The sequence below is a fragment of the Acipenser ruthenus genome, chromosome 17, assembly GCF_902713425.1.
Source record: "Acipenser ruthenus chromosome 17, fAciRut3.2 maternal haplotype, whole genome shotgun sequence".
Classification (NCBI taxonomy): domain Eukaryota; kingdom Metazoa; phylum Chordata; class Actinopteri; order Acipenseriformes; family Acipenseridae; genus Acipenser; species Acipenser ruthenus.
Genome location: NC_081205.1, coordinates 976,363 through 1,000,228, shown reverse-complemented (window position 1 = coordinate 1,000,228; position 23,866 = coordinate 976,363). Strand labels below are relative to the sequence as shown.

The following is a 23,866-nucleotide window of genomic DNA, read 5'->3' as shown; positions in this document are numbered from 1 at the left end:
AGAACTGCAACGCTGCTGGGTTCTTCACGCTGAACAGTTTCCCGTGTGTATCAAGGATGGTCCACCACCCAAAGGACATCAATATTCGGAGTACAGATCCACTACCAGCCAACTTGACACAACTGTGGGAAGCATTACAGTCAACATGGGCCAGCATCCCTGTGGAACGCTTTTGACACCTTGTAAAGTCCATGCCCCGACGAATTGAGGCTGTTCTGAGGGCAAAAGGGGGGGCAACTCAATATTAGGAAGGTGTTCCTGATGTTTTGTACACTCAGTGTATAAATATATAAACTGCAGATACACGTCCATGCATACAAAATCAGCAAACTGCAAGACTTGAGACTTTATTTTCTTGATTTCTGGTTGTTGAGAAAGGTGTTTACTGGCAGCAATGTGCACAATCTCCTCAGTTTACCTGTTAGTACAGCAGACACTGGAGGTACAGCCCATCCACTTTTTAACATGTTTTTGACATTTCCTATGAAGTTGCACAGTGCCAGCTTAATGGTGTTTTTTGTGAAGTGGATCACTGTTGAAACAACAAGACGTGTTTCACTTGAAATGTTAGCCGGATATGAGCCAAGAACTAGTGCAACAACATACTACACCACCTAGCCCCTAAGCGAGAGAGACGCCAGGAGCACATGAAGCTGTTATCTGATGCTAAATAGAAGTGATGACACAATTGCAATTGTAATGTGAATCTGTTACGGTATTGTGTAAATAACCAATATGTTCCTGTATGAAGCTTTCTGTAAGATCAGGATTCATTTGGGATAAAGTGCTCACATAAGGTACCAAAATGGAGACTGGATTTATGAACGTTCACATACCACAATAATCTGCTCCAGATGTCTTTGAAAGGCTTGATAAGTGATGTATGTGCTATAAAGAAAAGCCCATAGCTTTGACCGGTCTGATGAAAATTACAAGGTATGATCAATACCACCTTTTAACAGTTACTGCAGTATCCGGATGGCCGTACTGTACATATCTGAGTTCTGTTTTATGTTAACAGGAATTAAAGGTTTGGTAAACACAAAACCCAAAGAAGATGGAAGGGTGAACCAAAAGCCTGAAGGTTCATGTGAAGAAAAAAAATAGAAATCAGGAATCTGCATTGTTTTAGTGGAGGGTAGCTGATGGAAGACAGATGGGAACAGTACCGTACAACAGAAAGCACGATCTTGCAGGAGATACAGACATTGCGGGAAGCACAGTTTTTTTTGGGGTGTTTCAGTCCTACGAATAGCTACAAGCTTCAGATCACATCCTGCACATCAGTTCGAACCTCGCATTCCAGTTTATTAGACAGAGGATGTTCCTTCTCACCTGTTCGGCTGCCAGCTCCATCTCTGAAGTATGGACGCTCTGCAGCTCTGGCCTGATCCTGTCCATCTCGGCCTGCAGTTTGACGATGGCGTCCTGGTGCTCCTGGGCGGCTTTCCGTTTCTCCTCCTCGCGGAGCAGCCCCAGTTCCAGCAGCTGCAGTTTGCGCTGAGCATCCAGCTGGTTCAGCTCCTCTCGCAGGCAATGGACCTGGCTCTCCAGCTCAGCGATGGTCTGGAGGGAGACAGCAGTAGGGTTAGCTCCAGGAACAAAGCCAAACAACTCTCCCCCCCCACCCCGGGCTCCCAAGCCACAGTGCACTCGTTCACTGCGCCGCCTTGAAGGGTATGTGGACATACTGGCCTGTGATGCAATTATTGGGAAGTTTACACCATCAGCAAGGTGAGTAGGGCAAACTACTGCCGGTTTCGAGTGGTGACTTTACTGTACTGTACAGCACCTGCTCATGGTCACACTGTATCCAGAACATTGCGTATTCTGGACCAAAGCGCTAACCACAACTCATCAAGATATACAATCCTTCTTTGAGAGGCATAGCACCTTAAAGTTTGACCTTCCTTGCAGTGAAGCTTAAAAACAGAGACAGAATAAAGACTTTTTTTGCATAAGTCTTGTTCATTAAATGACATGACGCTTGGTCGATGGTAAATATAGCATTTACTGTGGTTGGAGGTGGTGGGGGGTGTTTTCAGTGAGATTCCCCAGCATGCTGCATGGCAGTCCTTAATGAATCTTCAAATGAAATTTCTCTGCAGCACCAGCAAATGAATCTCTTCACTGATGAGACACACGTGTATGCATTCATTTGGCTGTTAATTAAATTCATGACATGCCAACAGACCAAAGCAAATCTGAAACATGCTGTGTTATCTCAGTTATCTACACTGCTTACTAGGAGGTGAATTAAACAAAAAAAAAGGAATCGGTTGGGTTTGTAAGAAAAGTGTTGCTGGCAGTCATAATAATGTAGAAAGGCACCTCTAAACAAACACCTGTGCATAATTTCATTAAAGAAGTTCCCAAGACATTGCTTACAGTTTCTCAGCCTACAAGCTGTCAGGCAATCTCTTGAGTCAGACCTCACGCATAAGTAAGCCAGAGATTAGATTTTACTAGCTGAAATTGCAGTGAAATGTTAATTCCAATTATCATCGCAACTGGATGAGCGATTCACAAGGTATAAAAAGTATGTCTGACATACAGACGGACAGACAGACTGAAGCATTGCCTCCTGTCGCCACGGATATTCATCACTGCAGGAGCCTTAAATGTGATCATGCTTACAAGCAACAGCAGCCACTGTTATATCGAGAGTAAGGAGTACATTCCAAGACCAGTTAGACCAAAGCAGCAGCAACATGGACTCCCTCGGGTCCCTCCAGTCATAAAGAAGCATGGTGTAACTGATGGTCCTTATGGATATGCAGCAGTACAACATGATTTGTAATTGTTATAACTCAAAAACACACAACACTGAACTTTTCTCAGCCAGCGCCGTCTTCAACCCCAGCGTGGATGGAACTTATTAAGAATCACATGGCAATTGAAACACCACCATCCCTGGAGCTGCGGGCCCAGTGAGGAAGCATTGTCATGGCAACTTAAAAAAGAATCCACTTTCATTTGTTTGTATTTCAAAACAAATGCGCTTTACAGAATTTTGCTGTGGTTTTTTTGGTCCACATTAAAAACGGTCCCAGTTGCTAGCTCTGAACCTTAACGTTGCACCGTTGTATCTTTCATGCAAGCTTTATGGGTTTGGAAATCGTTAAACAACAAAACAACATTTTGGCACAGTTTTAAAAATAGCATAGAAAGCAAATCATTACTATTGTTTAAAGAAGGATGATGCAATGCTAATGTACAGGTTTTAATTGAGAACTGTAAGTACATCATACTATAATTAACATTGAACATGAGGTAATATTTAATCTAGCTTCATAAACACTACCAGCAGTAGTGCAGATGGGAGGTCAAACACAATGGAAGATAAGAATAGTAATACTAATGATAATATTAAAAGCAAAACCAGGCAGGGCCTCCGAGGCATTCCCACAATAAAGCTGTCTTCAGGGTCCTTTATTATATTCAGACCGTCAGGTACAGACCTGCTGAATAGCAGCTGCGTTGCAAAAGACCTTGAGACTGGGTGAGGCAATAAGACAACACTGATGGTGCATTTACACTTTTGAGTAAACGACACATTGAAAATATCCTGGACAAATAACTTAAACATGTCATTTTTTCCACTGTCAGCGCATTCCGCCTGTTTCCACTACAGACCACCTGAGCCCAGTATACCTTCTTGCAGTGTTGCTTTGCAAAACGGCCGCGATCACTTTAACAGGGGAGAATATTTCTCCAAGGAAATGCAGCACTGTATCTGGGTGTCATAAACTGTGTTGTTCAGTTTTTTCCACATGTGTTCGCAGCACCCCTGCAGGTGTGTCTGTGTGGATCCCTGTAGCATTAAAGAATGACTTTTTATATCCAGATAACAACTACTTACCTCGATTCACTGCTAGCCAGCAAGTTACACCGGTGTTTTACTGGCAGAGTGACTGCTGTGTTAGGTGACAAGGATGCAAACAATGGCACTGGACAGTTTTAGGCACCGCAACTGCAGTTTATCAACCAATCATCCCTAACTACTGAACACTCAATAGTGCTACATTTAGAAACAGTCAAATAAAAAACTTTACAAATTTCAAACTAAACACCTTAGCTGCACATCCTTTGACAAACTCACCCCAGTATCTTAAACCCTTTGAGGTCATTTCAATAAGCAAGCAGCTACTGAAACACTGTATCACTCTCTCCTTCCACAATCAGGAGGAGCTCCAGAAGCTGACACAGTTAAACTACACATGGTGTCAAATCTCTTCCATTGGCTCCCTTTACGAAGTCCACTACACCGACTTTAATTGACCCCTGTACCACTCATCTAATCTTCAATAAGCACTGCAGGTATTGTCCTCTCTCTATATCTACCCTCTAATTTTAACACTGAAAAAGTAAAACGTATTTTCAGGGAGTAAAATGCAACATTACCTTGAAGTCATGAGTATTCTCAATAAATACTGTACAATCTTAACGGTAAGATTAACTGTATAATCTTACAATGGTAATGAAAAAAGAGCCTTCCATTTTAACTGCAATGTTATTTTGAACTACTGTACAACCATGTGTGTGTCCTACAAAGTTCTTTGTCTGCAAATTAATTACGTTACTTATATTTTAACATTATACTCTTAAACGCAGTGAACATGTTAAAACATAAATATAAAGCCATACATATAAATAAAAATAAGAAAAATGCATTAATAAGTTATAAAACAGTTTGTTATATATAATAGTCCCTGTTTTTTAGCGGTTGTCTCTGACGATGGTTCCAGTTGGATTTGTAGTGGGACTGGGGTGTTTACACTACCTGTGTAGCTTCATATTTTTCTTATTCTTACTGTGATTGGCTGCAAAGACAATAGGGCTAGCCAGAGATTGGATGTTTGTTGGGTTGTTTTTTCTCGTGTAGTTTCCTAGTAACAGAAGGCATTGTATTCTGGGAGATGTAGTTGTTAGTGGATTGCTATGTGTATTTGTACGCATGAAATTAAAATGTAGTGCTCATTTTGGACGGCAGGAGCGCAGCTTATCTGGACAGCTGCATGTACATCATGTATGTACATAACCAATCATACATGAATCAGTACTGTATATAAAAACAGAGGCAGTATTTCCAATCTAACACACAGAAACGCACACAGGCACATATTCTGTATTGAAATCAGGGTATAGCATGGATGAGCCAACATCCTCCTTCACTGATCTTTTACACTGTGTTCAGCACAGCCTCTTGCTGTGTTACTGCAGCCTGTGTGAGCATGCATGAAAATGTGCCCCTCACTTTAACTGCTGTTGTGTGCGCTTTCTTCTTCTTAACATTACAGCTGATTTGTGATCAAATATGGCCTAGACAAGCATGTCCTGCAGTGACATGTACACTGAATACAAATCGGTAGCAGGAGCTTAAACTCGGTGTTGCAGCTCTCATTTCCAATTGGAGAACTGCAGTGCAATCGGGGGTCTCTGGTGGATAAAAGGAAAGCAGCTCTCGGAATATTAGCTAATGCAAAACCTACATATGAATCACTTTGTACTGTTCAACTGATGGAAGCGATGCCTGGGCTGGGATTAAACCCTTTTCATCATTAAACCCCATCTGGTACCGAGACCACGTCTGTCAAACCTTTCCTTTAAAGTCCCGCTTTTGATTCCACTTCAATTTATTCCGATCGCAGCTGTGTGACTTCACAAAAAGCACGAAAGGACAGCACCATTTAAACCAAACATATTTCCAACTTGAAAGGGGCAGCTATAATTAAAAACAATGGGTATGAAAGAATGAGAATGGGAACAAATACAACCCCCCCCCTTCCCCTCTGCCCCCCCCTTCCCCTCTGCAAGTGGCTCAATGTCCAACAGATGTAAAAACTTTCAGAGGAGTCAGTAAGCGAGGCAAGAGCTTGTCATTAAATGTGTCTTCTGGGAAGTGAAGGCCAGGAGGCACGGTAATGACTGGAACTAGTCACAGACACATGCTTGTGTTTTTAATTTGTCAAGACTCTGTCTGCAGTTTTGTGTGCGTTATTAGAATGTGCTCCCCCCCCCCCACATATATTGCTCAGCAGCATGTCTAAATATTACTCGGCTGCACTGCTCACATGTAGACTTTTTCCACAGAGGGCCACTCTTGCAGAGTTTCTGCCCAGGAAGGGCAGTTTCTGAGCTGGTAGCTTATCAGACAGCATTTGCAAATATAAATGTCAGCAGATACGACACATCTGTGACTCAAGGCCGCTTTCTACTGGGAAATAATTCACAACATGAAGAGACAGCGATGAATTCTCTTACACAATATCTTCACTTGTAATTATCAATCAGTTCAATTACACATTAAAACGAGGAACCCTTCCTGCGCAAAGGTTTACTGCAGGAAACCACGGTAAAAAAAAAAAAGCACAAATCCCAGATGTATATAAGCGTGGTACACTTAAAAAATATAGAGCAAAGAGTCTATAAGAGGGGAATCTTACCTACATGAAAAATACGTTGAAAAATAAAAATAAAGTGAAACTGCTTCCAAAAGAAAGGTTTCATTTTTGGCCATCACTTGCATGTAGAATTCCTGTGTTACAGACCTGTGAGCTTCGCTGTCATACACCTTCACAGCAGTTTGCCTATGGTGGTGGAGACTGGATGGCTAATGAGGGTGCCGGCTGCAGCTGGACCCAGCTGAAAAGACAGTGGAATGGGTTTTAAAGGTCGGACAGGCCACCAGGTCTGGGTTTGGACACCCAGGCTGATTACTTCCCTGCTCGCTCTGACTCTTATCAAGCAGATAAGACTGTGCTGGAAGAGGTTCTAGAAATGTTTGCCAAGTAATAGTTTGGCTTTGATTTATCTCAAAGCAACACAAGATACCTTTTTGTATTACAACCTTTTTTTGTGGTCCTGTTAATGATCAAGCCAGTTTTATTGGCTTGGTGCTCTACTGGGTAATATTTGCATTGTTTCGGAGATACTGCCTGTCTGTAAAACGGCCTTGAGACGACACTGTGGGGAAAGGCATTATAATTTATAAATAAAGTTAAAAACGGTAACCTGGCTTGAACTGGGACTTCGCTCCCAAGCAATGCACTGTACTGTATTACCAGTAAAGCAAAAGAAAGGGGGGGGACCAGTGCTAATACGAGAGAAGAACACCTTTAAGTGTAGTCAAATCTTAGAAGAAATGTCCATACAAATCTTCCGTCAAAATGAGCAAACTCATTCATGTGTTATAATGGACGCTTTCCTTCGTTGGTGACAAGATTGGCATAGCACCAGCTGACGGTTAAGAGCAGCAACTGAAAATGTGAACTGGAGCTGATTTTCCTGTTTAGACAGAGGATCTTTGCAATGATCACCTGGCAAACCCGACTCTGTGAAATAGGAAGCTGGACTGTCTGGCAGATAAGATGTCTGCAATGTTGTCATCATAAGCTTTTTAAACATTCAAACATGACATTGAACTGCACAGCCTGAAAACAGACAGGACTGCGAGAGAAAAAGTCGACCTTTTTCGGTCTTAATTAGCTTTCCTGGAAGAAAACCCTTTGAACGTTTGAGGGCGTCATATTTTGCCAATCACTTGTTTGGAAATTGATCTCTTCTTTACCTCCCTGTGATCTCTACACAGCTGTTTGAAGTCCATATGATACTGATTGTGCAGTTCTGGGCGCAGGAATAATTTGGTGAAAAAAAGATCAATAATGCAAGCCTGCTACATAAGAAAACTGATTTTAATTGACACAATTAACTATTTATGTTGTTAAAGACAACAGCCCTAAAGAATTTCAATGGTCAGTCTTCTACACTGATAGACTGGTATAGATTGACGAGTCCTGAGTCTGGGGCTATTATCAAAGTAAATGCTAATCTGTATGGTGCCAGACATAATAATAATTTTGAAAAACAACTTGGATAGGTAGATGTATGGAATGGATGGGTAGATGTATGGAATGGATGGGTAGATGTATGGAATGGATGGGTAGATGTATGGAATGGATGGGTAGATGTATGGAATGGATGGGTAGATGTATGGAATGGATGGGTAGATGTATGGAATGGTGTCATTAGCTACAACTGAAAGGAGTGACATGAGAGTGGCAACAATCTTTTGGCAACAATAATTCTGCAACTTGCAACACAAAAGCCTCACAAAACGCAGCTGAGAAGAACCAATGGCAAGGACTACAGGGGACAGGTATATATCCACTGGCACAGCTGCACAGAGCTGTAATCAATGCTTCCCAGAGCACTCAATTCATACACAGAAATTAGACTTTGATGCAGCAGGGTAAAAGTGATCTTGAAATAAGAGCAGCGAGGGCATTCCTTAACATTGAAAAATAAAAGTAGCACAATGCTGAGTTAAATGCCCTGAGGCTCCTGTGCAAGTTTACAGGTAGGTCAGACTCACATGACCTCTGTAAACACAGGGTATAAACGCTGTTTAAAAGATAGGAAGGAAGCAATAAAGTGGAGACTTCATAAAAACAAAGAGAAAGGCAGACATTTTCTGACCGCATGCCTATATGAAAACTAAAACCTTTAATTTTCTCAAACTCTTCCTGGTTGCTCTCCACATGTATTGTAACTAACGGTTCCAAAAATAGTGGCGTGGTGCCTTTGCAGGAATGTGTAATAGTGCTCCCAACACCAAAAAACAACTAATGCTTTGAAAAGATGTGTTCCACGTGTAGCTTCATTAAAACAACTAGATTAGTATTCATTATTTTAAAAGCTCTTACCTCCACCTCCAACCCACTGGGTCTCAGGTCTTACTTCCCAGAAAGGTTCCAAGTTCTTATTTATCAATTTCAATTTCAAAATCATATTTCTAGAAATGTAAACCTTTGAAGTTGCATCTTGATCCCTCCCCTCCCTCCTGATCTTTGAGCAGATCCAGTTTCCTGTCATGGTGCGTTTTCTTGGCTGGCTCTCCAAAGCAGTTGGTAACTGTCACTGCATAAAATCGTGTTACATATTTCACTGTGATTACGTGATTTGAATAAATCCAGCATGAGAGACCCTCAGCCCACACTAAGTACAGCACCCAGTTTGTGTCGCTTTTTGCAATATGATTGACTGATGAGGGCGGAGAGGGGGGGGGGGGGGGGTCTAACTAAAGTTCAAACGGTTTAGTTTTGGGATTAATCCTGAATCTTAAAGTGCATCAAACTTGAGAAAAAGTACCAGACTAAAGGTGTAACACGATGAACCCTGTGATCCAATGCAGTTCAGGTTGCAGGAAGGAGATTTACGGTAACGCACCCTTCTGCATGAATGGTAGGGATGAAAAAAGATAAACAGGAACAGAAGAACCGATTCTGATTGCTATTTTCATTTCAACACAGCTGTGAACCAGCAACAACTGCAAACAAGCCTTCCCCCATCCCTCATCTCAGTCTCTCGGATTGTTACGCACGTAATAAGAACTAGCTGAAGGCAAGTCTTATTGGGTAAACAACTATCCTACAGTGACTGGCTGCCAGCTTGGATCTCGGTCTCAAGAGAGAAAAATATGTTTATTGATTCTGTTTGCTTGTCTTTTGATCTTTAAACATCATTGAAAGCTCAAAGGACTGCAGACATTTTCCAGTCCCTTAGGTCTGTGACACTAATTTGAAGCACAGCAGTAGAGTTTCGCATACTACCAGGCCTGCTTGCCTGCTGAAAGAGTTTAAAAAGTTGCAGGACATCTTTCAAGTTCAGCACAAATAAGATAAACCGTGCAGGTGTGACTCGTTCACCTTCCTGTCCTCTGGGCATTGACCTCAATGTCCAGGCAGGAAAGGAATCCGACATGGTTCATTAGGAATTTTATTACATGTCTAAATTTGGGTCCCTTGTCCAATGTCCCCCCACTCCATAGACGCTTAAGTTTAAGGCCGCAGAGAATGAGCTCCTGTTACCATTGCAAACACACCTCGTGCCACGTGGTTAAGAGGTCTACAAACTTGTTTAATCATACGATCAGCCCAGAGACAGGAGCCCGGCTCAGGGCAGGACTTGGTCAGGAGTTCTCTGAACAGACAAACAGGTGGGATCAGGACCTCTTGCTCCTTGGCACAATGAATAAGCAGGGACACCCTGAGGAGTGATGGAGAAACCAAGCTGTAGTAACCACAGTGTTAGTGTGTCGTGTGGGCAGAGGCTCCGAATGGCAGCCTCAACCCGACAGCAAGCCAATCTGTTCAATAAGGAAACACCTGGGGAGGCTCTCATTCATTCCTTCCCCTGCTGAAGAACCACACAATCGTCTTCAAATTGCAAAATACGGAAACTTACCACATCAAACAGATGGGTTTCAATTCCAGCTCAGACTTACTCACCTTTTGAGTTATCTTTGCGGACAGACTCCTGCATCCACATGCTCTTGGCACATTTTTTGTTTATGCGAAAACCATGCTCCATCACGCAATAATGGTTTATAAAAAAACTAAAACAAAACTAAACCTTTGAGCACAATGCATTTTGAAGTCTCAGGAGATAGGGATCACTGGCCTTTGTGCGCTCTGGAAAATGTAGTTATAGATTCTAAAAGCATGTTGGTATTTAGAATCTGTCAGAATATCTCAGAGACTCATGTCAGCTCTCAAGAGGATGTAGTTTATCCATTAATAAATAAATAATAATAATAATTTAATGACAACCCTTCTAGTTGAACGTTTGTCATTGACGTTTATTTCAGTATTTCTTAATTCAGCGCTATTGAGTGTTTAATAGTTAAGGATGCAGCTTAACCATAACTTCAAAAAGCCTTCAAAATATTGGTGATGAAAATCAGGTCACCAGCACACCAGCTGAAACGTGCATCTGTTTGACTTGGTTGCTGCTGAGTTTGGTTGAGGATGAGTTTTACATGGTACGCTTGGCCTTGTTTTGAATTGCTTCATAATCACGTGTGGTCATGTGATCTAGAGAGTGGTGCTCTGTGGGTCTTGGTGACTGGATGAGGCACATCAGTAGCAGGGCATGAGCACCAGGCTTAAAGACGTCATGCATCAGGAGCGCTAACCACACCGTGGTTACGTTTTACCCATGATCCCTTGAGCACTCTCCCTTTAGTGGCCAATCGCCCTCTCTGCCGCACAGACCCTAGAGTCGTGCGTTTAGCTTTTGTAAAGGCTGGGCGCAAACTTTACACTGCCCGCTGCGCTCAGGCATTCAAAATGGCATCGCTAGGAAATCAATGCTATAATGACTGGGTGGAGTTACATCCAACTTAAAAACTGCTCACAACATTTAAAGCCTGGCAAAGGAGTGGATGCACTTGTTTTACATAATGACAGCCAGGAACCATTTTCTAATTTACAAGGGAATTATATATAAAAAAAAAAAAAAAAAATATTTGGGAAAAAAATAATAATAATACTAACAGTATAACTAATTCATTTTGGCAGTCATTTTCAAAATGCTCATACCCAGAAGTGTAAAATGGCTGTTACCAATACACTTTTAATACTGGGTACCAGTGCTGAGCTGCCGAAGCAGAGTGTATCATTAAACAATGCTTCCGGACTCCACCACCTTTATCCTGAGCACTGAATAAGCATCTGTGTGAAAGAGACTTACAGCACAGGTCCCCCCCCGTCACTGGAGACTGTCCTGATGCCCCAAACCTCAACCAATTTACAGCCTGAAACTAATAACGATTTCCCATGCTGACAATGCACATTTCATCCACAAGTTTGAAGAGTCAAATACACCCACAGCTGGGGGTGATCCTGTCAAACGGCATCCCACAGGGACCATGGGGGTTGGGTATTGGGGGGGCAGAATAACCCAGCAAACAAACCTGATGAGGGGGAGAAAGTGACAATTTAAATCGCCCTATCACAAGAACCCCCAATGACGTTTATCAAAAAAAAAAAAAGGAGAAAAATGATAAGAAAAAAATCAATGATGGCCCGAGATGTAATAATGAAAAACAAAGCGGAAGCTTACGGCAGGTCACTGACGGCTACCTGCAGTGCGGAGAGGAAAATAAAAGAAGAAGGGCGCCCCTACCAATCATATTTCATAGAGCCGAAATGCTTCCGCGATTGGATATCTGTGATCCGAATCCAACAAAACAGGGAGAGAAAAGAAAATGCAACCTAGGGTTTGGAATAAAAGGCCCGATTTACACTGCGGCATGAGATTTTAATCTGGCTACCTGCGGTTTTTACAGATTAATCTTTCCAGTCTTCTCATAACAACGAAGACGAAGAGAAAAAACGAACGACAACCCTAAGCGACGCAGCCGCACACTGCACTCATTTGAAAAAAAAAGCATAAAAAATGTGAATTTACAACAATTATAGATCTTCATATACATATATATATATATGCATTTTTCTTTTTTTTTTTTTTTTTTTAAATAAAATAAAATGATGATTTAAAAAAATTAAAAAATAAAAACAAGTATAAGGCAGTAAAATACCCCTACCTGGCTGCCCCGCTTCCTCCACTCCTGTGTCTGGGTGTCATGTTGCTCCATGGCGGCTCGCAGCTGTTTCTCTAAATTGCCGATTTCCAGTTCGTGGTCCTGGACCAGGCTGTCCTTCTCGGCATTGTGCTGCTGGAATAGGTGCGTCTTCTCCTGTTCGTGCTCCAGTTTTAGCTCCACTATCTGATTGGACAATGAAGAGCAACACTTCATGAGCAGAACATCCCTGTTGTCATGACAACTTGTCCACGGCTCCATTTATTTTCTCTCTTGCCTCAAACCAATCGAGCTGACAAGTGCTTTTACATCATCGTTAACTCACTTATTGTTAATTATTGTAAGTAAAAGTCTGTAAGCCCCCCCCCCCAAAGTACAGTACAGGCCAGTGCTCTCGTAACAGAGCAATAATCATCTACCCCTTTGACCAGGGCTAGCCAGCCCCATCCCTCCGACGTGACAAACAGCCCCATACTTAAATAATAATCAATAACCGCTTTAATCAAATCACAGGCCAAATAAATACAAGCAAACATAAAAACATACTGAGCTCCGGCAAGCCACTTCTGTCTCCCCAACAGGCTGCAAAAGAAGCTACACAAAGGGTTAATTCTGCAGTGCTAATCTATTCCTAATGCTTTTTCTTTTTTACGGCATTAAAAAAAAAAAAAAAATTATAATTCCCCTACATTAATAAATACATCTCTTTAAAAAAAAACAGAGCTCTTAATACAATACGCAGTTTTATAAACGTACATACACTTGTCTTATTTTTTTTCTTTCTTAAATAAAGAAACAAAAAAAGAAGGACGGAAAGAAAGAAAGAAAAAGAAAAAGAAAGAAAGAAAGAAAGCAAGCGGCGGCATTATCTCGTTGTCAGCTACGGTACACCCACATAAACAGATGTACATGTATCAGCAGGGCACATGCTGTGCTGCTTGCCTCCGCCATGATTATACACTAAGAAGCCGATTCCCAGGACCCTTTCCACATCCCAACCACGCTGGAGACTGTGACCTTGGCCGGTCCTCAGCTCTCCCTGCCAGGGCTGAATGGCAGCCCACGACCAAGGGCCTAGTCTTCACATCTTTGATACTAATCCTCTCAGACTGTGCACAATGGCACCCTACCTGGCCTGTGAACTATAGGCAGCAATGCAGCCTTTGAAGCAGGTGATGAATGGTGGACTGCAGGAAGCCAGCTTCTCCAGGGAACTCCAGGCCACACAGCTGCTTAAAACAGTCACTTGGATTTTTCTTCAGTTTTGGTGGATTTTCAAAATAATAAGAATAAAGAGGACTGTGTTTTTTGTTGCTGTGGATATATATATGTGTGTGTGTATGTGTGTGTGTGTGTGTGTGTGTGTGAATTTAGTATGAGAATTGCTTCTCTCAGAAGAAGAAAAACAATACAGAATAAAGGAGCTAACAGTAGGAGTCTTGCTCGAATTGATCCTGTTTATGCAGAGAGGAAATCGCCTGGACCACTTACTCTTAAAGCTGCAGCCTCTCTTTGAGATAACCGCTCCCTACTCGCAACAAAAAATTACAACGAGCAATCTGTTTTTGCTCTGTGCCTCCATTAAATGTTTTCCTCCGCCAACAGTTTGACACAAAGCCCCCCGAATTGGGGGCAAAGGTACACATAAAAGTTATTTTTGTTCTGTAATGAAAATCACTTCGATCATAGCTACAAAAAATTCACAATTGATACCTATAAAATCAACCTGCAAGAATGATCTCTCTTAAAGGTTGTTTAATTGTCAGTCACAAAATCTTGCAAGAAAAAAAGCTTTTTAAAATGTATTTAAAAAATATATATATATATTTAAAAATGGTTACTCTATATTTTTTAAACAGAACTCTTGTTTTGGTATAACAATTTTAAGTGCTGTATATTTTACAAAATGGTGAATCTGAAGTATGCATGGGATGTAAAAACAGTATTGTGCTGCAGTAGTGTTTCTGACACCCACCCATCATTATGAACGCTGTCAGCCGAGAAGCTGTAGGCAGTAGCAGGAGCAGCAGACTCTTTCGATACAGCCGAGAAGCTGTAGGCAGTAGCAGGAGCAGCAGACTCTTTCGATACAGCCGAGAAGCTGTAGGCAGTAGCAGGAGCAGCAGACTCTTTCGATACAGCCGAGAAGCTGTAGGCAGCAGCAGGAGCAGCAGACTCTTTCGATACAGCCGAGAAGCTATAGGCAGTAGCAGGAGCAGCAGACTCTTTCGATACAGCCGAGAAGCTGCAGGCAGTAGCAGGAGCAGCAGACTCTTTCGATACAGCCGAGAAGCTGTAGGCAGTAGCAGGAGCAGCAGACTTTTTCGATACAGCCGAGAAGCTGTAGGCAGTAGCAGGAGCAGCAGACTTTTTCGACACAGCCGAGAAGCTGTAGGCAGTAGCAGGAGCAGCAGACTCTTTCGATACAGCCGAGAAGCTGTAGGCAGTAGCAGGAGCAGCAGACTCTTTCGATACAGCCGAGAAGCTGTAGGCAGTAGCAGGAGCAGCAGACTCTTTCGATACAGCCGAGAAGCTGTAGGCAGTAGCAGGAGCAGCAGACTCTTTCGATACAGCCGAGAAGCTGTAGGCAGTAGCAGGAGCAGCAGACTCTTTCGATACAGCCGAGAAGCTGCAGGAAGTAGCAGGAGCAGCAGACTCTTTCGATACAGCCGAGAAGCTGTAGGCAGTAGCAGGAGCAGCAGACTCTTTCGACACAGCCGAGAAGCTGTAGGCAGTAGCAGGAGCAGCAGACTCTTTCGATACAGCCGAGAAGCTGTAGGCAGTAGCAGGAGCAGCAGACTCTTTCGATACAGCCGAGAGCTGCAGGCAGTAGCAGGAGCAGCAGACTCTTTTGATGCACCTTGTCATCTCCTTGATGAGATTATCACCTCCTGCCTGTCCCGGAACAGTGAAGTTGTCAAAGATGGCAGGACGGCTCTGTTCATCAGACAAGCGAGGCAGGTCGGGACAGAGAGAGAGCGACGGCTCGTCTAGCCTCAGCAGGGGGTCTCTTCAGGAAATTATTTTTTTTTTGGTGCGAAAAAATGGAGGGGGGGGGGCACATCGCTCACAGGGAGATTATTCTACATCTTTTTTATTTCAGTTGCGCAGCTGAATGTTAAAGATATGACATGGAACCCAGATCGAATCATTTATCTGTACAACAAGATCAAAACCTAAAGCACGAGTATTAACAATACAGCTCATGACTGTTAGCTTTGTTTCAGTAAGTGTCTGGACTCCTTTGAACCAGACAGGATTGCCTACCTGAACTTTGAACCGGTACATTTAAGTTCCTAAACATCCCATTCTTAAATCTAATTATATGGTCTCAGCCAATGATTTATCTTGAACAAGCTGATATGTATGTTGAAAACATATATACATGTTTGTTTTTCATTTTAAATAGACAAAGGGTAGATGGGTAGTAAGATGTTCAAAAATGTTCCAGCTCCAATGGGGAAGCGAGTCATTACTTATGCTATTGTAAAAGTTCTCTCTCAAACAAAATAATCAAAAATAAAAACAAAGGCCTACTTGAATAGACATTGAATCAGTACAAGACTGAGACTGAGGACAGAGGGAAGGAGTGGTGAGGGTATGGACCGTTTACCTAGCCACGTTGTTAATGCTGAATCACTGGGATCCTGTCGCTCGTAAAGTTTCTTCCTATAAGGTAGGTTGGTAGGCTCCTAACGAGCTCTGCAGTCTGCCAATGCACCTTGAAGGAACACTGTTCTCTTGGACAAAAGACTTGAAAGTATGTTTTGGTTAAAACAAAAACAAACAAACAAACAAACAAACACAGACAGCGTTTTGTAATACTGTCTGTTTAAATGTATTACTGCGCTACGGGAATAAGCTAGCTGTAAATTAGTGTTCTTCACTATATAACTTGTGTATTTCCTGTTTAAATAAATAACAATACAAAGACCCCGCCCTCTCTGATGCTCATCCCTGGACCTCTCCAGGGACTCTGCTGGCTACCAGAGAGGAAGGAACACTGGAGCCATTGCTGGGATGGCCTCCAGCAGAATGTGTGCCAGGACAGTAAAGTGCTGGGTTTTTTTGTTTTGATTTTTTAAATGACTGAACTGTCACACACAATGTCAGAGCGGCTATTGACTTGACTTTATCGTCATTGCACAATTTGGGATAGTCGGTTTGGATGGTATTTAAATTGCTCTTTTATATAAAGACGAGTATTGTGCTGGGTGAACGCAGAGCTGGAATAACCACACATTTAAAGGGTTTAATCATTTTCGGTTGCTGCAAAAATATGCTCTTTGTTTTTGTTGCTGTGCAAGAGTGTATTTTACATAAGAAAAAAAATGAAAGGCTTTTGGTTTGACCACAGTTTTACTGTATTTTTATTCAGGTTTCTGAATACAAACTGCAGAGCCTCAGTTGTGCAGTACTGTGTTTTTCAACTTTCATGGTTTCTCTTCCTAAAAGGGTACAATATTGGAGAACCAAAACGTAGCCTTTTATTTTTATCAGGATAATGCGTTTATATAAAAACAAATCCACTAATTTTAAGGAAGAAAGAAAGGAAGGAAGGGATTCAAAGAATAAATCATTTCTCCAGACTTAAGTGGCGGCTAAGTTAATAGGACATTAATGCCATGCTAGTGGGTAGAGTGGTTTGGTTGCATTCCAACCTGAACTAAACCTTCATTTCCCGTACAGCGGCTTGACGGAGCACCAGAAACACAAAGAGAAAGGTAAAAATACCGCAGTGAACCTGACTGTGCTCATCACGAACGGGTTATTAGTGCTTCACTGCTGAAAGAGGTCCTAGATAGATCTGCCTTCATTTTCTAATTGCACATGCATGCTTCTTTGCAGTCAGGCTCGTCAGTTTTACGTGGTAGCCAGCTGCACGGATCTGCGCATGTTTCAATAGTGGAACCCTGTTGTGTGGGAATTGGCCTGATCCAATCAAAGTCGTTTAGTTATTCCTTCCTTCAACGTTTCTGAGCCACATGATACCCTGGAACACATCTTTCAGCGCTACAAAAGCAGCCAGTTCCGTCCCCAGGCTAGGAGATGGCAATCAGGCTAGTGGAATTTTATTTTGGCTGCCTCGTCGTAATGACAGTTGGGAGCACGTTGCTTTGGCATCTTGGGAATGGAGAGCGACATTCTCACAGAGCTTTGAACTGCGTAAACCTGTCATTACAGCACTTCATTTGAGGTTTCAGAGATTGTAATTTAATATTGATGTTGTTTTAATTTTGGGTTGCACTCTATACCCAAGAGATTTCCTTTTTTAAAACCAGACTTGGTGTGCTTGTCACATTTTGATGTTAATTCGGAACAGCCTGTCAGTCATTTGCTGTGCTGATAAGATCAGCTCTTTCAGTTTCCTCTCACAGATTGATCCCATTGTACAGATAACCTTGTGTTAGTTAAAAAAAAAAAGAAAAAAATTAGAATCAAACGCAATCAATTGTGCGATAAAGGGAAAAGCAATAATGTTGTCCTTTGTGCCTTTGCTACAGATTTTACATTTTGGATTCACTTTTTAATTATTTTTTTTATTATATGGTATCGGCCTATGAGACCAAATCTACCTGAAAAAAACCCATCTATAAATTAGAAATGTAATATTTTAGAGGATAAACTATGTGCAGCCCTGCAAAGTTACAAGTCATGTTTTAATAAACCCACCCAAGTGCTTGAAGGAGTCCTGGACAGTGAGAAGCACATTTCATTAATACAAAAGAAAAAGAAAACCTCCTAATAAGGACCAACCTGTTGCTCGTATCGCTGCTTGAGCTCTTGGAGCTGCCAAGAGAACTCCTCAGACTGCTTCTCATGGAGAGATTTTGATCTGCTGAGATCTGCCTCAACTTTCTCCATCTGCAAAGGCAGAAAGAGAATATTTCATTTTTTGTTTATGGCTTGAAAGATAAAGCTGACTTATTTAAACATACAACACAGTCAGCTTGGAGTACGCCCACTGTCGCACCCCTGTCCCACCAAACAGGGGGGACTACTTGAAGCCCAACGCCAAACTGTGCTCCATGCAAATCCTGTTCTAAATCCCAAATGCAAGATTGTTTTAAATGTTTACCACAGTAAGTCTGAACAGTACTTTTGCATTCCCATGGTTATACTATGCATAGTTTTCCATGGTTTGCCATGCTTAACCCTTTAAGGTACAAGGGAAATGTGTGTCCCACAAATAAAAAATGATGCTAACTTTTTTATTTTTACAACGAGGTCTACGTAACATGATTTACAATGTACTGACAAGTTGGATCTGGTCATCAAATTGTCAGGTTTCCCTGTGATACTCTTAAATGTATTTTAAGAAGAATCTGTTTGAACAATCGCACAATTCCTTGTGTATCCCAAGGAGTCAATATGCTTTACAATACTTGCCTATCCTTTACCATGGGTTCACTATGCTTTATTACAATGATCTACACTTTTACTACAGTAAACCTTCATAAGATGTGCATTACAGACAACCTGGGGGCGTTGGAGCTGCAAACCCCCTTTGTGAAACATAAACCAACTGGACTGTGAACAAGGTCTGCTTTCTGACAACAAGAGAATGTTGTAAACAGAAATGCATTCATTTAATGAATCTGTTGAACAGCTTGGGCTCTGCTTGGTCCAACAGGCCGCGAGGCGTTTGTGTAAACCTATCCATTAGGCTGTGCTGTGCGGTGCCATGGGGAGATGGGATTGTCACTGTAAGTAGTAGGGTCAAGTATACAATGGCACATGGCAGGATATGGAAACTTTTAATAAGCAGATGAATAATGAGGTCTGGCAGTGCTCAGGATGTGTTGCATACCAAATCTGAGGCTGCAAGTCATCCCTTACGAAACGGCTTTGAAGTAGATTATAAATTAGTAATATATAGAAGCTGAACCGGATACTCTCATTGAGGTTATGGTGTGCCTATTTCTTTCATGATACTCTTATGTGTTTCATCCAGCATAATTCAGCTACAGCGCAATGTCCTGGGAGCACTGTTAGGGTTATTAGCCACATTAATAAAGCACGGGTTGAAACACAGCAGATACGTTGTAGCTACACTGCGCTATATTCCACAATAGAACCTGACAAAATATCTTTGACAAGCGACTAGAGGTCCCTTCTGGAATGTCTTCCTCAAAGATAAAGATGATGACTGAAGACAAATTGGAAAGACTTCTAGTTGAAATGTTTGTCAACATCAGTTTCCTACAGCTCTGCAAGCTCCAACCTGATATCTTAACTATTGTTAGCAGTGTCTCTGTTACTGGGATGAGCATAACCTGATACTTGTGAGCATTTGAAACAGAAGGACCACCAACGGCAGTCACCCAGTATATCAAAAACTAACAAGTAAATATCCAGCATTACTGCGTGTTTAATTGCTTGGATGTATCGCAACAGCTGGGTTTGTTCTAATAAATGAGCAAGGGAGTGGCATTTACATGTACATGCTTTACTCAAGAATCTGCAGTGAACGATGTTTGGAAATTGCACGTCCCGCTGTATGAATAAGGGCCTTTGTGACTTGTAACATTTTTTTATTACCATTAAAACACACAGAGTGCCCTGCGACGAAACAGTGATGTAATTTAAAACATGTTTGGTATTGTTCCAGTGAGAAAGTCTGCATGCAGTTAAAGCATAGTTAACGATGTGTGGTATACATACCTGATTTAAATGCCCTTGTAAAAGTAAAAAACAAACAAAAAACAAAAAAAATCTACCGTAATTAGGTTAATGTTACTTAATCATTTATCTAGCAGCGCTGAACTGACTTTCCAAGCATCTAGCTTCTCTTGACTCAAATCAAGCAGGAGAACAAACTAATCCTGAAACAACTAGCATTGACAGGACACTAAAGTTATTTGCTAACAGGTAAACAGACCCAGAATAATGAAATATGTATGCATCTGCCGTCAGGTTTACTGAACGCATCAAATTAAACACAGCTGTTTGTCTCTGCTGCTAAAGATTACAGACTGCAGGCTCTGCCGCACTGGTCATTGTGCCCAGCCACACACAGCACCAGGGAATGGACAATGATGGGAGGAATCTTGAAAAAGTCAGATTTTTATACACGGTTATAGAGACTAAGGGCTAAATTCTCAAAGCGATTTACTCCAAATCGCCATTCTGAAAGAAACAAAAAACATAATTTGCATTCTCTAAAACAATTGTAGACTAATCACAAGCCCCTAAATGAAATGTCTGAGTTGTTCATTTCTGGGTTGCTAACTTTATTGGGAGTGTTTCTACTAACTGGAAAAAAAAAAGTGCTAATGACAATAAATGGTTTTGAGAATCCAGCCCTGAGAGTAGGAATGCTGCTACATGATGTCTGTGGAAGATTCCGTGTTTCATCCAGCTGTGAGAAGGATAGGAATTTCTGCTGAGTAATGTTGTGTCACTCTTTTCAAAGAAGTGCATTGGTGTTTTAATGTCAAATCAAAGACTCTATAGTTACCCGTTGCCTGAAGTTATTAGGAAGTAATATATTAGAGACAGTTGTTCATTGGGATTCCTGATGAATGCTGTTTTACAAAAAAACTTGTTCAAGAATGTCTTTCAAATGTAGTTTCTGGCTTGTTAAAAGAATGAAAGAAGAAATTCATTTTAGCGTTTTTACAGCAAAGGATAGCACAACAAAGTAGGAGTAGCGCGTAAAACAGCATCTGCCAGGGCTCCCGAGTGGCGCATCCAGTAAAAGCACTTGCGTAGAGTGCAGGATGCGCTCTATAGCCTGGACGTCGCGAGTTCGAGTCCAGGCTATTCCTTTGCCGACCGAGGACGGGAGCTCCCAGGGGGCGGCGCTCAATTGGCCGAGCGTCGCCCAGGGGGAGGGAGGGTTAGGTCGGCCAGGGTGTCCTCGGCTCACCACGCACCAGCGACCCCTGTAGTCTGGCCGGATGTCTGCGGGCTTGCCTGTAAGCTGCCCGAGAGCTGCGTTGTCCTCCGATGCTATAGCTCTTGGGTGGCTGCACGGTGAGTCCGCAGTGTGAAAAAAAGCGGTCGGCTGACGGCACACGCTTCGGAGGACAGTGTGTGTTCGTCTTCGCCCTCCCGAGTCAGCGCAGGGGTGGTAGCGGTGAGCTGAGCATAATAAGATAATTGGCCATTCCAAATTGGGAGAAAATAATAAAAAATAATTGGCAACGACTAAATTAAAAAAAAAAAAAAAAAAAACAGCATCTGCCGCGGCAAACTATTACTATATTAATTCTGTTCTGATTTGTTCGTCCGGTGGTTCATACGACGCTGCTTAACCTGCACAGAACTACCCATCAGCGTGTCTAAGAGCCAAGGTAAACTGCAAACGACACACATTAAAAGTGGTATAACATATGAAGAGGCTGACTTTCAAGGCTCACCTGCTGTTTCATTTCAGAGTACACCTTCTCGGAGTTGAGCGCCACCTGCCTCTTGAACTGCTCCAGAGCGCCCTCTGCCTGCTGGGCCTGTATCTTCTGCAGCTCTGTCAGCCTGGCGAGCTGCTCCTCCTTCTCCCTGTGCAGGCAGAGCAGAAAAGACAAGCACACAAGCTTTCACTGCACTAGCCTGGGCACATTGCAGGCTGTGTAAAGCACTTTCCACTTCATTACAAAGGCATCTTTCCACCAGGCCTGTCTGCACAGGCCTTCAGCTTCTCCCCGCGTCAGATAATCAGCGCAGATTCAAAATCTCCTGCCTGCACTTCAATGGTTTCAAACGCAATGGTAAATTAGCCTAATTAGCTAGGATTAGCCACAAGGTGTCATTGAAAAAGGCTTCCAGTTAAGAAGTTTATTACTGAATTCTGCAAGTTTCCCAGTATTTCTAAATATAGAACTATTGTGAGTTTAATTAGTTATAGATAATTGGATATAATATCATTGGAATTTGAGATGTGAAAATATCAACCACCTTTAAACAAATCAGATGTAAACCCACCATTTAAATGTTTGCACTAAACCATGCACACGATCAATTTTAATTGAAGAACGCAGGGAATGGCTTTAGCTTGTTCACATGGCTTAGGTGATCAGAATTATGTTTCTATTAATTCCTGAAATTATACACATCCAGGAGGTCATGGATATAACAAAACATGAATGCAGGTTTTAATATCTAATAAGGTATTACTGGATTAGAAGATCCTTTATTCCAAATATAAATGTTGAGGGGATAATGCAAGTTGGAACGGCTTCATCTTCAAATAGGTAATGTGCTCTAAGTGACACTAATGATTACCTGGATCTAACCTTTCATCTCAGTTCTGAGGGATTTTTTATTTATTGGGCATTGAAAATTAGAAATATTTTTGACAGGATAAATACTGCTACTGTGCCTTGAAATCCCCAGTTCAATTCTGTTCTGATTTGTTAGTCCGGTAATCCATAAAACACTTCTTAATCTGCACAGAGCTGCACATCCGCGTTTCTAACTGAAAAAGACAGCTACAGGTTATATTGGGATAAGTGAGTGCGGAATTATTATTATTATTATTATTTTTTTTTCTAGAAAGCTTTAAATCCAGTCCTCTAACTTCCAACAGAAGAGTAATTCACATCGAAAGGACAGCCATAGCCCTAAACCAAAGCTATTTAAAAACAGTTGTCCAGTTATCTCTACAGACGCTTCTGTATGTGTGTGTATGGGGAAAAAGACCTTAGTGGTGCTGTGGTATTCTCAAGCAACGTGTACTAACCCCAGCGAGGTTAGACGTCAGGGATGGAAATAAGACTCCTATTGCAAAGCAGTTTCACTCATTCCAGGTTTTACTACGAGCTGTATGCCCAAGTGTACAGGTAACAGGCTCAGGTGCGTCTTACTAAACGCATTGTAATAAAACCAGGAATGGATTTAACTGGTATGCAATGCGAGTCCTATTTCTATCCCTGTACATGCTGGCTTGTCTAAAAGTTAACACATTGTGTGTAGTGTGTGTTACTGTATTAGAGATATAATTTTGTTTGTGCAAAAAAAACATCTTATACAAGACACCCATCCACACCACGGATTCGCTAGAAATCCATTTTTGACTTTGCTTTTCCAAAAAACAGGTGCAAATTACATTTCAACTGAAAGTCCTTAATAGATCCGGCCCAGCATCATTTCGGTTCTTTTTTTTTTTTAATACTGATCACATAACCAAGAGACTTGGAATAGCTCTTTTGTTCTTCTGCCCTCCCGACATCTCTGTCACAAACTCAGGCGCTCTGCGGGGAATGGCATGGGGCCTGTCTTCTTATTTATTTTTGTAATGCTTTGCCAAACAGTAGACACTTACAATAACAGAAAATGCAGCTTTAAAAAATAAATAAATAAATAAATAAAACTGTAGGACCTTTCCTCTTTATAAGATTTTTCTCTTTGTAATCTTGGTCTCTCTTATGTTGACATCAAAAGATTGAGAATCTGTTTTCCCCAGTGCTGTGTACTCTGTAATTATTAATCTGCCTCGTAACACGACTGCCTGCAGGGCAAACCGAGACACAAAAGCACTTC

The 23,866-nt window shown here is 41.8% G+C and overlaps 1 protein-coding gene across 4 annotated transcripts in view; it reads right to left on the bottom strand.

The window, feature by feature from the left end:
* The window catches only part of LOC117423537 (centrosomal protein of 112 kDa-like), a 107,222-nt gene that overhangs the window by 33,062 nt on the left and 50,294 nt on the right, over positions 1-23,866 (bottom strand). For all 4 annotated transcript variants that reach the window (XM_058989714.1, XM_034039486.3, XM_058989713.1 and 1 more), the window contains 4 exons: positions 21,751-21,886; positions 18,143-18,250; positions 12,389-12,571; positions 1,336-1,566 (listed from right to left, as the gene is read on the bottom strand). In XM_058989714.1, coding sequence (XP_058845697.1) covers positions 1,336-1,566; positions 12,389-12,571; positions 18,143-18,250; positions 21,751-21,886 — 658 coding nt within the window. The remainder of the gene's footprint in view (positions 1-1,335; positions 1,567-12,388; positions 12,572-18,142; positions 18,251-21,750; positions 21,887-23,866) is intronic.